The 15,919-nt window shown below is 39.9% G+C and overlaps 1 protein-coding gene across 4 annotated transcripts in view; it reads right to left on the minus strand.

Annotated features, from left to right (window-relative positions):
* Positions 1–13,265, minus strand: part of TPX2 (TPX2 microtubule nucleation factor) — a 53,928-nt gene extending 40,663 nt beyond the window's left edge. For all 4 annotated transcript variants that reach the window (XM_028498716.2, XM_028498715.2, XM_028498714.2 and 1 more), the window contains exons 1-2: positions 13,150–13,265; positions 1,653–1,821 (exon numbers count right to left, since the gene is read on the minus strand). In XM_028498716.2, coding sequence (XP_028354517.1) covers positions 1,653–1,758 — 106 coding nt within the window. In that variant the 5' untranslated portion in view covers positions 1,759–1,821; positions 13,150–13,265. The remainder of the gene's footprint in view (positions 1–1,652; positions 1,822–13,149) is intronic.
* Between the last annotated feature and the right edge of the window lie 2,654 nt (positions 13,266–15,919).

The raw sequence follows: 15,919 nt of genomic DNA on the forward strand, positions 1-15,919 counted from the left end.
TCATTTTTTCTTCCAAACTGTATCTAACAGTATTGTTATATTAATATTTCCTTTCTTGTTTTCAAGAAAAACTTGGAAAAAGAGATAGACAACTCAGCTATTTCCTTAGGGTTTCTGTGGGCCAAGGGCATGGGGAAGACCTCTGTATGGCAGCTGGCCGTCTTATCCACCCTTACTCCTACACCATGCCCAAAAGACCCCTCCTCTCAGGATACCCACTGGATTTTATTAGAATCCTTTCCCAAGACGATGGCATATGCCATCACATTTGGACACTGCATTATAAGTGTTAAGTACAGCTGCAATGGACTAATTTCTATCCCCCATCACATACTGATTTCTCTTAATGAGGAGGATAAGGACATGAGATAGAAGAAAATGAAGAAGCCCCAGCAAATACTAGCCTCACATATCACTGGGCTCAGATATTATTCCAACGTAATATAAAAACAAAACCACATCCTTATTTGTTGACCTGGTGTCAAAGTTTGTGTCATATCACCTGCCCCAACATCAGGCAATCCTATCTCTATTTGGAGATTGGGTTGTGAGTAGCATAATCCCTCCATTTAAAAATGAACTGGGGGGAATTTCCTAGAGGTCCCGTGGTTAGGACTCCCTGCTTCCACTGCAGGGGGCACAGGTTCGATCCCTGGTCAGGGAATTAAGATCCCTCAAGCTCTGTGGTGGGGCCAAAAAAAAAAAAACTGGGGAGAAGCAGCAAGAGGGAGATGAGTATAGTTATAAAAGGGCAACACAGGATCCTTGTGATGTTAGAACTATTTGATATCTTGACTGTGGCAGCAGATCAACAAACCTACACGGGTGATAAAATTGCATAGAATTTAATACACATAAATAAAAATAAATACAAGACAAACTGGGGACATCTGAGTAAGACTGTCAACATCTCAGTTGTAATATTATACTCTATGCCCAGTGACAGTAGAGCAAGTTTTTATGTGACTGCCATCACTACAGACATGTCCTAGAACTGAACTCAACTTTGTTTCATCTAGATTTTACCATATGTCCCTAAAGCTTAAATATTTGTTATTCTTAACTGGAAAACATTGATTTCTACTGATAGTCCATTCCCAAAATACTGGGCATCTCGATTATTTCTATCATATCGTGGATGACAAAGTATCTTGGTGCAGAAAAGAATTTATATTTTTTAAATTTATTTATTTTTATAAATTTATTTATTTTATTTATTTATTTTTGGCTGCACTGGGTCTTCGTTGTTCCGCGCAGGCTTTCTCTAGTTGCGGCGAGTGGGGGCTACTCTTCGTTGCAGTGTGCGGGTTTCTCAATGCAGTGGCTTCTCTTGTTGCGGAGCATGGGCTCTAGGCACACGGGCTTCAGTAACTGTGGCACGCAGGCTCAGTAGTTGTGGCTTGCGGGGTCTAGAGCGCAGTCTCAGTAGTTGTGGCACACGGGCTTAGTTGCTCCGCGGCATGTGGGATCTTCCCGGACCAGGGCTAAAACCCATGTCCCCTGCACTGGCAGGCGGATTCTTAACCACTGCACCAGCAGGGAAGCGCAGGAATTTATATTTTGGTTATCTACAATCCCTTCTATTTTTGAAAGGTCCCCAGCACAAAGCAAGTCACTAACCCTTAAAACAACCAGAGAAAGCAGACACTTACCAAACCAGGAATCTATGTTTTGGGTATCTTCCTCATCATTCAAAGATGTAAAATTGATGAAGTCTGTTGGAGCATCATAGGAATAGGAGGTTGTAACTTGTGACATTTTTCCCACCCTTGGTGCAGAACAGCAGGTTTGCCCAGTGTTTGTTTCTCAATAGGTCACCTCCTAAGGAAAGAAATAGTTCAGAAACTTGGTGGCACATTTATCTTAAGGTACTGATTGCCTAACAATTACTTTGCTTTTACGATCACATTTGCAATTCTGAAAATCACCTGGGCAATATGCCTTACTTTTCAAATCACACTAACAGTCAACTTCGCTTTTTCAGTAACTTGAAGACACTCCTTGAGGTAACTATGTTGGAATTAGAAAGAGATCAAATTTGATGAATACCTACAACATGCCATGTACTGTGCTAGGTGTTTTACATTCATTATCTTATTTTCCTCAATCTACCGTTTTCTCATTTCCAGTCTCCTCCACATCCAGTGTGCTTTCTCTCTGCCCTGAATAACCCAATTTCTGAAACACACCATTAAATTTTATACCTACCGACCAAAATCTTACTCATCATTCAAATCCAGTCCAATTCTCTGTAAAATATTTCCCAGTTTGCACCTATCATACCTAATTATTGCCTCTCCAAAGCCATAGTGCTTTTATACCATCTAATTTTATATTAGTTAACTATGCAAATGTCTCTCCTAGTAGATGCTAAGTTCCTGTAGATAAGGATGAATTTTACTCACTTGTGTATACCTCATCCATCAAGGTGCTTAGAACAGTATCTCATACATAGTAAAAGCTCAATATAGTTTTGCCAAGTACAGGTTTTTTCTTTAGAAATACTTTCATAAAAATACTATTCCTGGGAATGAAGAGAAAGACTTCAAAAAATACATAAAAGAAAAAAAAAGTACATAAAAGGCACAACATGCAGATTAGGTAAAAGAAACATGTCAAAGATATGGGTCCATCCTTACTTCTGCATACTTTGTACAGAAGTACTGTCCTGTGTCCTCTGTGCTGTGGAAACCTGTGTAGGTTTAAAGTCAGCCCCCACTCCAGCCTTGTATGGTTAAGAAAATAGCTGGAAGTAGTCTGAAAAATAGCCGAAAGGCCACACTCACTGGCAAATAATTTCCCTATGAAACCCAATGAGCCATTTGTCTTCATCCATGAAATGACATGTACTTAAAGTATTCTGTATCTTGGAAGAGAAGTAGATATCAGTAACAACTTGCATACACATTTATTAAACTAAGTACCTTTCTGTAAGCCCTTATTTTAGAAATACATGCTCATTTAAAAAAATTAGATCACAGAAATAGTTTTCATAAAAATCTACAATGCCACACTGCTCCAGACACACACACAATACCTCTTCTCAATCTCTCTCTCTCTACACACACACACACACACACACACACACACGCACACACTTTTGTTTTTTCAAAAGGGCTCAGTGACATTTTGAATCTGCTTCACATATTGTGAGCATATTCCTTGTCAATAAATATAGATATATCAGCAACCACAATTTACTTATCCCCTATTTTAGGACTTTCCCAATATTTTCACTTTAAAGATACTACTAGAAGAATATCCACGTAGCTAGATTTCTGTACATATTCTTAATTCTTCCCTTAAGACAAATTCTTTTTTTTATTATTTATTTATTTACTTATGTTTTGTGTTTTTGTGGGGGGGTTTTTGGGCTGCATTTGGTCTTCGTTGCTGTGCATGGGCTTTCTCTACTTGCGGCGAGTGGGGGCTACTCTTCATTGCGGTGCGCGGGCTTCGCCTTGGGGTGGCTTCTCTTATTGCAGAGCACGGGCTCTAGGCGCATGGGCTTCAGTAGTTGCAGCACGCAGGCCCCAGAGCGTGTGGGCTTCAGTGGTTGCCGCACATGGGCTCAGTAGCTGTGGCACACAGGCTCTAGGGCACATGGGCTTCAGTAGTTGTGGCACGCAGGCTCAGTAGTTGTGGCGCACAGGCTTAGTTGCTCCTCGGCATGTGGGATCTTCCCAGACCAGGGATCAAAGCCATGTCCCTTGCATTGGTAGGTGGATTCTTAACCACTGCGCCACCAAGGGAAGTCCCAAGACAAATTCTTAAAGATGGAATTGCTGGCTCTTGACACATACTGTGAAAACATTCCTCAGAAGAGTAATACCCACTAGCATTACCAGAGAGATGTGCCCGTTCTCTTCTGGGCACTAACAGCCCTCAGTGCTCATTTTCTCTATTTTATACCACTATACCTATGCTGTGAGATAAATCATGAGATTAGTTCCAACCAACCTCATTGCTGCTCAGTGGTTTGGCCATCATTTCATTAGCTTCTCTCAGTGGACTTGGGTAATTCAGAAAGAATTTGTTCTGACAGATATTTAGTTTACATAGTGACATCAACCTATACACCAGAGAACCTCATTCTCCCATGGTCTCTCTTATGAACTCACCGAAACTCCAAAGATACCTTTATAACAATGTGCCGACTGAAGAACTTAGTGTAGAAATATGACATTTTGGAATTGGGAGGAATTTTAAATAACACCTAACTTTTTAAGTTTATAGATAAAGATTAATTAATTGTGGCGCACAGGCTTAGTTGCTCCTCGGCATGTGGGATCTTCCCAGACCAGGGATCAAAGCCATGTCCCTTGCATTGGTAGGTGGATTCTTAACCACTGCGCCACCAAGGGAAGTCCCAAGACAAATTCTTAAAGATGGAATTGCTGGCTCTTGACACATACTGTGAAAACATTCCTCAGAAGAGTAATACCCACTAGCATTACCAGAGAGATGTGCCCGTTCTCTTCTGGGCACTAACAGCCCTCAGTGCTCATTTTCTCTATTTTATACCACTATACCTATGCTGTGAGATAAATCATGAGATTAGTTCCAACCAACCTCATTGCTGCTCAGTGGTTTGGCCATCATTTCATTAGCTTCTCTCAGTGGACTTGGGTAATTCAGAAAGAATTTGTTCTGACAGATATTTAGTTTACATAGTGACATCAACCTATACACCAGAGAACCTCATTCTCCCATGGTCTCTCTTATGAACTCACCGAAACTCCAAAGATACCTTTATAACAATGTGCCGACTGAAGAACTTAGTGTAGAAATATGACATTTTGGAATTGGGAGGAATTTTAAATAACACCTAACTTTTTAAGTTTATAGATAAAGATTAATTAAAGCGAAATGGGGTCCTCCAAGATCACACAACACTACTAATGATTACGGTAAAAACAGTTCCCAAAGGTGATTATACATGCCAGACACCATGAGGTACTAAATTGTGCTATTTTAATAACCCTCAACAATCCTCTAAAGCATCAATTATTATTTCCATCCTAGATGAGGAAGATGAAGGTAAGGGAGATTAAAAGACTTCCCAATATCATACAGTTATATAAAAGCAGAATTAGATCTAGAACTGAGGCCCCTGACTTCAGAAGAGTGTTTTTCTTATATCGTTCCGCCCTCTCACCCTATGAATTCGAGAAACATGTTAATGTAGTTATAGTCTCTATTTGCATAGAAAATAGTACGGTATTTCTTTACAAGTAGATCCATTCTTCATAGTCTTTTGCCCTGAATAGAGGATTCGCTTCTAAGTTTTCTTTCTCCCCTATTTCTACTTTCATTATTCAGTTTAACTCAATAAGCTATTTATTAGCAGTCCACTCATATTACACACTTGCTAGAGGTCATAAATGTGGGCTTGATAATATAGGAGCTCCTTTCTCACCAATATTCAAGGATGAGACAATATGTCTCATACAAAAGGTAGAAGATCTAGTCTCAGACACAAAGGAATTAAAACCTAGACAGCAGTCCTATCAGACTCAATAAATAAGACAGTACAAATATTTAAATTATATAGTATAAACCATAAGTATAAAGAAAATTTGAGGGACTTCTCTGGTGGTGCAGTAGTTAAGAATCCGCCTGCCAATGCAGGGGACACAGGTTCTAGCCCTGGTCCGGGAAGATCCCACATGCCATGGAGCAACTAACCCACCCACCACAACTACTGAGCCTGGGTGCCACAACTACTGAAGCCAGCGCGCCTAGAGCCCATGCTCCACAACAAGAGAAGCTACAGCAATGAGAAGCCCGTGCACCACAACGAAGAGTAGCCCCCTCTCACTGCAACTAGAGAAAACCCATGTGCAGCAATGAAGACCCAACGCAGCCAAAAATAAATAAATTAGTTTTTAAAAAAAGGATGAAAATTAGAGATGAACGTGGCTTAAGTCAAGTCATTATTAAATACTTTTCATTGAACAGCATCAAAACAGTAAGAAGTGCACTGTAACAGAAGTCAACTCCTTGATTGCCAAGCTTCCAAGCTTGGAGTAGCCATGGGACAGTTCTGGCCAATGAGATCGATGAGAATCTGCTGAGGGATTCATAGGAAAACTCGTACTTACCTGATACAGCTACAGCCCTTGCTCCTGCCCTCTTCCTTCAGCTTTCTTCTTGCCTTGAAGGCAGATGTAATGGCTAGAGCTATAGCAGCCATCATATACATAGAAGTAAATGATGAAGAGAATAACATACAATGGCCCTGATATCACTGAGCTACTGATCACTGATGATCAAATATCAGCAACCACCTACCTCTAGACAATAAAACTCTTTTCATATAGGCTGTTAAAGTCACATTTTCTTTCACTTAAAGCCAAAAACAATCCCAACATAGAAATCCAGAATTCTAGCCCTCTCCCTGGCATTACTTGATGTATATGATAATGGGCAAGTCACTCGACCTTTCTGCCTACCTACTTCCCATAAACAAGTGAGAAGGTATTTCGAGTGCTATGAAATACACTACTGTATGATATTATCACTGCCTTTTGACCTACTGATACCTTTCCTCTCCTTGACCACATTTCTATTCAAAGGACACTGTTGAAAGATTCTCCAGCAACTGACAGTGGTTAAAATTCCCCTGCTGCAAGGAGGAAGTTTTCCAGTTCTTGTGAACAAACATGCTGGAAGACATGGGAAAATCTTGGATTCCCATGATCTTAATGCCTAACCCAGGTCACTGGGAAGACTTCCCAGGCAGAAATGTAGTGAAGACAACTAAAGCTGGGGGAGGGAAGAGGCAGGAATGTAATATGCAGCAACCCCACTTAGCCTCCTAAAAACTATGATTCCACCAAAGCATGCTGCTGAAAACCACCTGGAAAGTATTCAAATTTAAACCCTCACATCCTTTTTTCCTTTTTCTAATTATGAAGCTACACTGCTAGCCCCTTTGGAGGGCAATTTACATTTTTCTTTTTGATACATCTTGCCAAATGTAGAAATTTATCTTACAGATATGTATTTATACACATGTAAATATAAGAAAATTCACATAGCAGTGTTCATAAAAGCCAAAAAACTGAAAACCCCAATTCCACCAATAGATTAGTTGAATAAATTATGGCACAACCATATATTGAAATATTAAGTAACTTTAATATTAGATAACTTTACATATGTGATTTGTACAAAATGAGCTCCAAGAGCTACTAAGTGAGAAAAGCAAAATGCACAAGTGTGTGCTCCCATTCAGGTTATAAAGAGGGAAAGGGGCAGGGCTTCTCTGGTGGCACAGTGGTTAAGAATCCGCCTGCCAATGCAGGGGACAGGGGTTCGATCCCTGGTCTGAGAAGATCCCACGTGCCGTGGAGCAACGAAGCCCATGCGCCACAACTACTGAGCCTGCGCTCTAGAGCCCACAAGCCACAACTACTGAAGCCCACATGCCTAGAGCCCGTGCTCCACAACAAAGAGAAGGCACCGCAATGAGAAGCTGCGCACAAAGAGTAGCCCCCACTCGCCACAACTAGAGAAAGCCCGCACGCAGCAACAAAGACCCAACGCAGCCATAAATAAATAAATAAATTTATTTTTTTAAAAAAAGAGGGAAAGGGGTAATGTATACTCATATATACCTTTATATATACATAGACTATTGTGGAAAGAGACACAGAAGTGTTAATAGCATTTGGTCTGGGAAGAAAGCTGGGAGGTCTGGGTCAAGGGAAGACTTTTCACTATATGAACTTTTGTATTCTATTGTATAAATGCATACCTTTTCTGTTTAAAGAACTAGTTAAGCAGTATTATTTCCCCCTCAATCTATGTTTACAGTCCAGAAGACATTAGGTTTTCTGGAATTTTTATTAAATATTCTTACAATCCAGCAATAATTGTTAAACCTTTTGATTCTTGGAAATAATGCTTCCCATTTACATGGTCTGTAAACTGACTACTAATTTCACATAACCAAATGCTAAATATTTTCTTTTTTCGTGTTTTTGTATAAAAATAAAATGTTCCTGTGTATTGACCTAAAAAAATAATAGCTATTAATTACTGAGTCCTTATGACAAGCCAAACAGTGTTTTCATATATTAACTCACTAAATCCTCACAATAATCCTATAAAGTAGGTACTGTTATTATCTTAATTTTACAGATGAGGAAAATGAGGCACAGAAAGATTTACTATTTGTTCATGGTCATGAAACTAAGAAGTAGCAGAGCCAGGATTCGAACCCAGACAGGCCCTAAAGGGAGTGTCCTTATCCACTGCCTCTCATATTTATTTAAAAATAGATATTTATGTAGATCAACATCAAATGTCAAGGAGCAAGAGACAAAACCATTTACAAATAATAATAACTTCCAAATACGGATTGTCTACCTCAGGCCAAGCACTTTACGAGGCACTGCACATAAATCATCTCATTTAAACTGCATTAACAATGTATAAGGTAGACATAGTCATCACCATCTTACAAATAAGGAACTGGCTCAACTACTCCAGGATCCTGGTGATCCAGGATCACCAACTAGTATGTAGCAATATTGAGTTTTAAGACCAGGTCTATAGGATTCCAAAATCTGGGGTAACTGTAATATACAGGGTTTTCCTATAAATATTCCTTCAAAAATGAGGCAAGTAGGGACTTCCCTGGCAGTCCAGTGGTTAAGACTCTACGCTTCCACTGCAGGTGGCACGGGTTCAATCCCTAGTCGGGGAACTAAGATCCCATATGCTGCACAGTGCAGCCAAAAAAAAAAAAATGAGGTACGTAACCAAATCTTACTAACCTGTTAGACAAACACAGAAATAAACTCTGCTCTATAGAAAAATTAAGCATTCTTGACAAGTTGTGCAAAAAGAACACTTTGGGAAATTAAAAACCCTATTCTAAGTATACCAGGAAAGCTCTGAGCTGAATCTTCTCATAAACTAAAATATCACCCCTTAATTTTTCTTTTTCTAAGTTTGTACTCTTGCATATAAATTTTTGCTGTAAACAAGATGGAGGTTAGTCTGAACCTCTCAGTGGATATTCCAGAGTAGACTATTCACGCATCTGAAGGAGGGACGTCCTCTGAGGTCTAGGACTGCATTTGATCGGTGGGGGTTAAAAGGCAAAGGGGGCTCAAACCTAAATATATCTTATCTTTATTTAGATGAAATTTTAAAACCAAAATACTATTTTTTAAAACGACCTAGGGGCTTCCCTGGTGGCGCGGTGGTTGAGAATCCGCCTGCCGATGCAGGGGACACGGGTTCGTGCCTCGGTCCGGGAAGATCCCACATGCCGCGGAGTGGCTGGGCCCGTGAGCCATGGCCACTGAGCCTGTGCGTCCGGAGCCTGTGCTCCGCAACGGGAGAGGCCACAACAGTGAGAGGCCCGTATACCACCAAATAAATAAATAAATAAATAAATAAATAAAACGACCTCTTGCTGGAGAGGGTGTGGAGGAAAGGGAACCCTCCTGCACTGTTGGTGGGAATGTAAATTGATACAGCCACTATGGAGAACAGTATGGAGGTTCCTTAAAAAACGAAAAATAGAACTACCATATGATCCAGCAATTCCACTGCTGGGCATATACCCTGAGAAAACCATAATTCAAAAAGAGTCATGTACCACAATGTTCATTGCAGCACTATTTACAACAGCCAGGACATGGAAGTGTCCATCGACAGATTAATGGATAAAGAAGATGTGGCACATATATACAATGGAATATTACTTAGCCATAAAAAGAAATGAAATTGAGTTATTTGTAATGAGGTAGATGGACCCAGAGTCTATCATACAGAGTGAAGTAAGTCAGAAAGAGACAAACAAATACCGTACGCTAGCGCCCTTATATAGAATCTAAAAAAAACAGTACTGATGAACCTAGTGGCAGGGCAGGAATAAAGACGCAGATGTAGAGAACGGACTTGAGGACACAGGCTGGGAAGGAGAAGCTGGGATGAAGTGAGAGAGTAGCACTGACATGTATACACTACCAAATGTAAAATGGATGGCTAGTGGGAAGCTGCTCCATAGCACAGGGAGATCAGCTCGAAGCTTTGTGACAACCTAAAGGGGAGGCTCAAGAGGGAGGCTAAAGAGGGAGGGGATATGGGGACATATGTATACTTAGAGCTGATTCACTTTGTTGTACAAGAAACTAACACAACATTGTAAAGCAATTATACTCCAATAAAGATATTAAAAAATAAACTACCTCTTTTTCAAAAAGCTTCTTTTGAGCTATCTTTTGGTCTAATACAGCCCCTCGCCCCCATCCCCTGACCAAAAGAGGGGAACAAACAGATAAATACATATCCATTGAGAAGTCTGATTCTCCTCAATAAAGAGTGATGGCACAAGTACATGAACAAAACCAAAAGTAACTACTGGGTTATGCTAGCGTCACTACGCTGCCTCTCCCACAAATAATAAATATTAGGACGTGAAACCTTCAAAAATTAAAGGCCTAGAGGGAAATGCAACAGGCCAAGGCCAAAGCTAACTGTTTAAATGAGCGCCCCAAGCAAGGTGGAACTGGATGCCTTCCCACACCCCTTAATCAAGATTGAATTTCTGTCAACAGGTTTCACTGAAAAAAAAAAAAAAAAAAAAAAAAAAAAAAATGCACATGCGTCAACCACGTTCCCCCACACAAATCAAGCTGCCAAGCAAGAGAATCGGCTTCACATTTCAAAACTATCTGAATCCACCACCACTTCAGACTCTTGCAAAACTAGAAACATTCTGAGTGAAGAAATAGCTCTTCCTGATCAATAATCCTATGATAGACAGGGAAAGGTTTCTCCCATATGTCATGAACTAGTTAGGTTCCTTTTAAAACTGCTTATCAAGTGCCATCCATCACATCCCATGGCTAATTTTTGTTTCCAAAAAACAAAGATTGAAAAGATATACATAATCCTTTCCCTTAAGGAACTCATAGTAATTTTGACAGAGGGTGATCTTTGCTGTGGAAGTGCAGAGAAGGGGAATAGATGAAGGAGGGTCAGAGAAGGCTTCCTGGTGGAAGTGATACATAAAAGATACAGATAGACCTGTAGAGTTCTACAGGCTAAAGATGAATATTGACTTTTTCTAGGGGAAGAAATAAATGGAAAGGGAAAACAAATAGGGGGAAGTACACAATTGAGGAAGATTGCAAAAGAAGCAAAGTAACCTATTTCCACATTCATCGGAAATTAACCTCCAAGGGCCCCTGTCTCTCTTCACTATCAAACCAAAAATAACCAGCCATGACAAGCTCTATAAATCAAAAGGTGCAGGTTCAGAGCCGGTGGAGGAAAGCTGTAAAAGGCTGCATTCTAAGCAAGGTTGAAATAGACTAGCAGCTCCTGGGCAAAAGGAAGACTTTGGTGTGACAAGTGATCTCAAGTACCTCACTATACAAGCTTGTGAACTGTGTCTTGCCTAATTCTATTGGAGGAAAAATCATGAGTTAAATAAATGGTAATGTAATAGAATAAACAGAGTAAGGCAAGACCTCATTAGAAGTGTAGTTAGTTAAAATGGTCCCATCCCAGGCAGTGCCATTTCCCCAGGGACACCTCTCCTATTTTCACAAGGGATAAGAGATCCTGTTACACTACCACAAGTTACAGTTGAGTTATTGTCATCTTAACCAGGGAGAAAACACCTACATTTTTTTTCTTGTACATAAGGATTAGCAGGAGACAGTAAATGGCAACATAATACAGATAGCAGTTTTAGTTGCTCATCAAAGTCACAAACTAAGTCTGAAGGAAGTTAATGGACTTTGTGTTTCCACATTTGTTTGCTAACTTCTATGATGAAATCGGATCTATTTACAGAAACAGATCTATGAAGCTTCCAAAATTGGGTCATTTTAAAATCCAATGACAATCTCTCACTGTCCAAGCACTTAGAAGTCAGCACAGGACCACATGGACACTTGTTCTAATTCATCACTGTCCAGAAATCTCAAGCAAATACATTTTTCTACCATTTTCCTCCCAAACTTGTGAGTTTCATATCACTGTTTCTGAAGGATTACAAATTCAGTTCTGCTTTTTTTATTCATCCACATAACTCTATAAACCATAATCCACTCTTACATGACTAACAGGACCTGGATAGAAATCAAAGATGCCATTTACCTCTAGGCCAAATAACGACACAGATCTTTATAATACCAAAGAGTTCTGATGTTCCAAAAGTAAGAAGCTGAAAGAGTTTGTAAGGGTTGACAGGGGGGCTACAGGAGGTTAAAATCCTAGTCAAATCTCAATCATTCAGTCTTGTAAAGATTTATATCCCTCAAAAGGTATCTGGTTTGGAAAGCAGACAGAGAGAGACACACCCATACACATACACCCTAAAAAAGTGATCATCAATGAGGTGGCAGGGAGTGAGGTAGACAATGAGAGGGTTGGAAGGTCTTTAACTATAAACCTTTTTATATTATTTTGATTTTTGCACCATTTGAATCTATAATATATTTTAAAAATAAAAAATTGTGCCTATGTGAACATACACTGCTGATGGATGTGTAAATCAGCACAATTTTCCTATAAAGCAATTTGGTGTTACGTACCAAAGTCTTAAAAATACACATTCTTTGGGACTTCCCTGGTAGTCCAGTGGTTAAGACTCCGCACTTCCAATGCAAGGGGCGTGGGTTCAATCCCTGGTTAGGAAACTAAGAAGCCACATGCCACACGGCCATAAATAAATTATAAAATTAAAAAAATAAAAATATGCATTCTTTTTGACCAATGGTTCCACTGGGTAAAATACTATGGTAGAATGATATAATGGAATAATATATAACCATTAAAATTATGTTATAGAAAATTTTAATGAAATGAAAAAAATTTCATAACCTAATTATTAAATGAAAAAAAATGAAGGTTATTAGCGCATGGTTTCTTAAAACCAAATATAGATACCCTCCAAAATTTGGAAAGAAATCTATGAAAATGCTAGCCAGTTTATCTGAGAGGTGGGATATTGGGTGACATTATTTTCTTTTGCTTTTACATATTAAATAAATTTTCTTCCAAAATAAGTGTTACTTTCTAAAGATAAGCTAAAGTTATTTAAAGAATTTTGAAGCTAATATATTAATGTCCCCCTTATTCCTTTTTAATGTAATACTGGGAATACAGCCTTACCTGTGGTTTAATCCGTCTGTCAGTCCACCTGTCTACAGGCTTGACTCAAAGTTGCAATATACCCTTTCACCTCTCTTCTGAAATCTTGAAGTCTAGAAAGTACTTCTTATCAAGAACCTGGAAGAAACAGAAAGGTGATGAAACAGGTTCAAGTTCTTTGTAGTAAAAAAGGTTAACAGAGAACAGAAGGAGCTATAAAACAGGGGTCCCCAACGCCCGGGCCACGTACCAGTACCAGTCCTCACAGCAGGGGGTGAGCGGCAGGCCAGGGATCAAAACTTCATTTGCCGCTCCCCATTGCTTGCATTACCAACTGAACCATGCCCCCCACCCCTATCCCCCCACCCAAACCCATCCGTGGAAAAACTGTCTTCCACAAAACAGTCCCTGGTGCCAAAAAGGTTGGGGACGGCTGCTATAAAACACCAAGGATACCCACTCTTAAAACCAAAGAGTGCTTCTGAGAGCTAAGGTCTAAATAGCATGGATCCCCCCAAATGCCAGACTTCTTAAAAGATTGTTGTTTCATTAGTGTAAAAATGTTCTTCAAGTTTTTTAGTGTACATGTGCTGTTTCCAGTATCTTTGTGGTTACATACTCCCACTTTAAAGCAACCTTTCTGAAACCTGCAACTTAGGAACACTGACATCAAGGGGTTGTAGTGTGCACTTCTATCCTATTCAAACATCAGGACAAAGAGTAGGCACACTCAAAATATGAAAAAACTTCTACTACCTTTTTAAATTTAAAAAAGTAGAAATAGGGACTTCCCTGGTGGTCCAGTGTGTAAGACTCCACGCTCCCAATGCAGGGGGCTGGGGTTTGGAACTAAATCCCTCATGTATGCCACAACTAAGTCCACATGCCACAACTAAGACCCAGGACAGCCTAAATAAATAAATAATAAATATTTACAAAAATAACTTAGCTTAAAAAAAATTAATTAAAAAGTAGAAATAGCATTTTATAAAAATTTTCTAAAGTATGCTCCTACATACAATTTTATACCTTTCTCACTAATCTTTAATTTCCCCCTATAATCAAGTTTCTCTATGCAAACAAACAAAAACAGAACCCCTCCCAGTTATCTGTACTTTTTTCACAAAGTACCCTAGCTGCTGATCTATCTCAAACACAGGTCTATTCACAGAATTGATTGGCCTGTTCCCTGGTGGCGCAGTGGTTGAGAATCTGCCTGCCAATGCAGTGGACATGGGTTCGAGCCCTGTTCCGGGAAGATCCCACATGCCGCGGAGCAACTAAGCCCGAGCGCCACAACTACCGAGCCTGCGCTCTAGAGCCCAGGAGCCACAACTACGGAAGCCCACGCGCCTAGAGACCGCGCGCCTAGAGCCCGTGCTCTGCAACAAGAAAAGCCACCACAATAAGAAGCCCCCGCTCTCCGCAACTAGAGAAAAGCCTGTGCGCAGCAACAAAGACCCAACGCAGACAAAAATAAAAATAAATAAAAATTTTATAAAAAAAGAATTGATTGGCCTGTTCAATCTCCCTGTAGTAAATTCTGCTTCCTACCTTTACCCACGGCAAAGAAAATTCAGTTTGCCAAAGGACATTTTTTTTTTTTTTTTTTTTTTTTGTGGTATGCCCGGTTCCCCTGCATCGGCAGGCGGACGCGCAACCACTGCGCCACCAGGGAAACCCTGCCAAAGGACATTTAAATCTCTCCTCCTCCTTTCTTCCCAAGCAATTCAAAAAGAATTAGGGAAGAGACCCAGGAAAGGCTGAAGAAAAAATACATATAGGAAATATAAGTGAATTCTGAACCTCTCCTGATACCTAAACAAGAAATGAAGGACCCTCCCACGTAATCCTGTCTCCTGTTGAAGCTTAATTGCAGCTGCAGGATAAACTAACTTTATTAAGGTTGGAATACACAGACTTAAGCATAAGGTGGGCCAAAATAACTATTTTATTTAGATGATTTGAAAGTTTAAACAAAGTTACCAATCTAATTCAAAATATCCAGTTTTTCATACCTGAAATTTTGTGGTCAATTTAGATTGAGGCCTTCTTGCCTTTCCAATTCAACAGATATTGAATGGGTGATTTCCATGCACCAAGACTGTTCTGGTTCCTGTCTAACTAAACTCTCCTTATCAAGAAGAGTTTCTGTCCCACCTGCTTCACAAAGCCACCCTTGCCTGTTTTAAGCCTCACTGATCTCCCTCACTTCTAAACTGCCAGGGCGCTTACAATACAAAACAATAGAGCACTCAGATGCTTTCTTGTCTTGTTCTAATTGTCACTTGTCAATTTGAATCAGACTTTTGGCCTCAAGCATACCAGAAACCACTCATCTGTATACACACAGTATCTAATACTGAGCACACAGTACAACCTCAAAGGTCAATTAATTAGCTAAGTGAGCTGGGAGCCACAATAATTTTGATCCCAAGAGTGCCAACTTAATACTGAATTGACACACCCACAGTACAACTCCAAAACAACTCAAGTCTGATTTAGAGGTAGCTTGACAGGGGGTGATACAATGAGGCCACAACACAAAAATATCCTTAGTATTGCAGCAAACAGTTTGAATTTTGACATTTGATGAGTGAGACAAATTGAAAGGCCATAGAATGTCAAGACAAGGTAAGGCTGAACCAGGGAGAATTCCAAGTGACGGTCTTAAAGCAAAATCAGCAGAGCACTCAGATGCTGTCTTGTCCTAAGCAGGACTGATAGGGAGGAAGTCCTTGGTACCTAAGTACTAGGAAATTGTAGGTGAGAAAAAAGAAACCATGTATCA

The sequence above is a fragment of the Physeter macrocephalus genome, chromosome 14 (assembly GCF_002837175.3).
Source record: "Physeter macrocephalus isolate SW-GA chromosome 14, ASM283717v5, whole genome shotgun sequence".
In the NCBI taxonomy this organism is placed as follows: Eukaryota; Metazoa; Chordata; class Mammalia; order Artiodactyla; family Physeteridae; genus Physeter; species Physeter macrocephalus.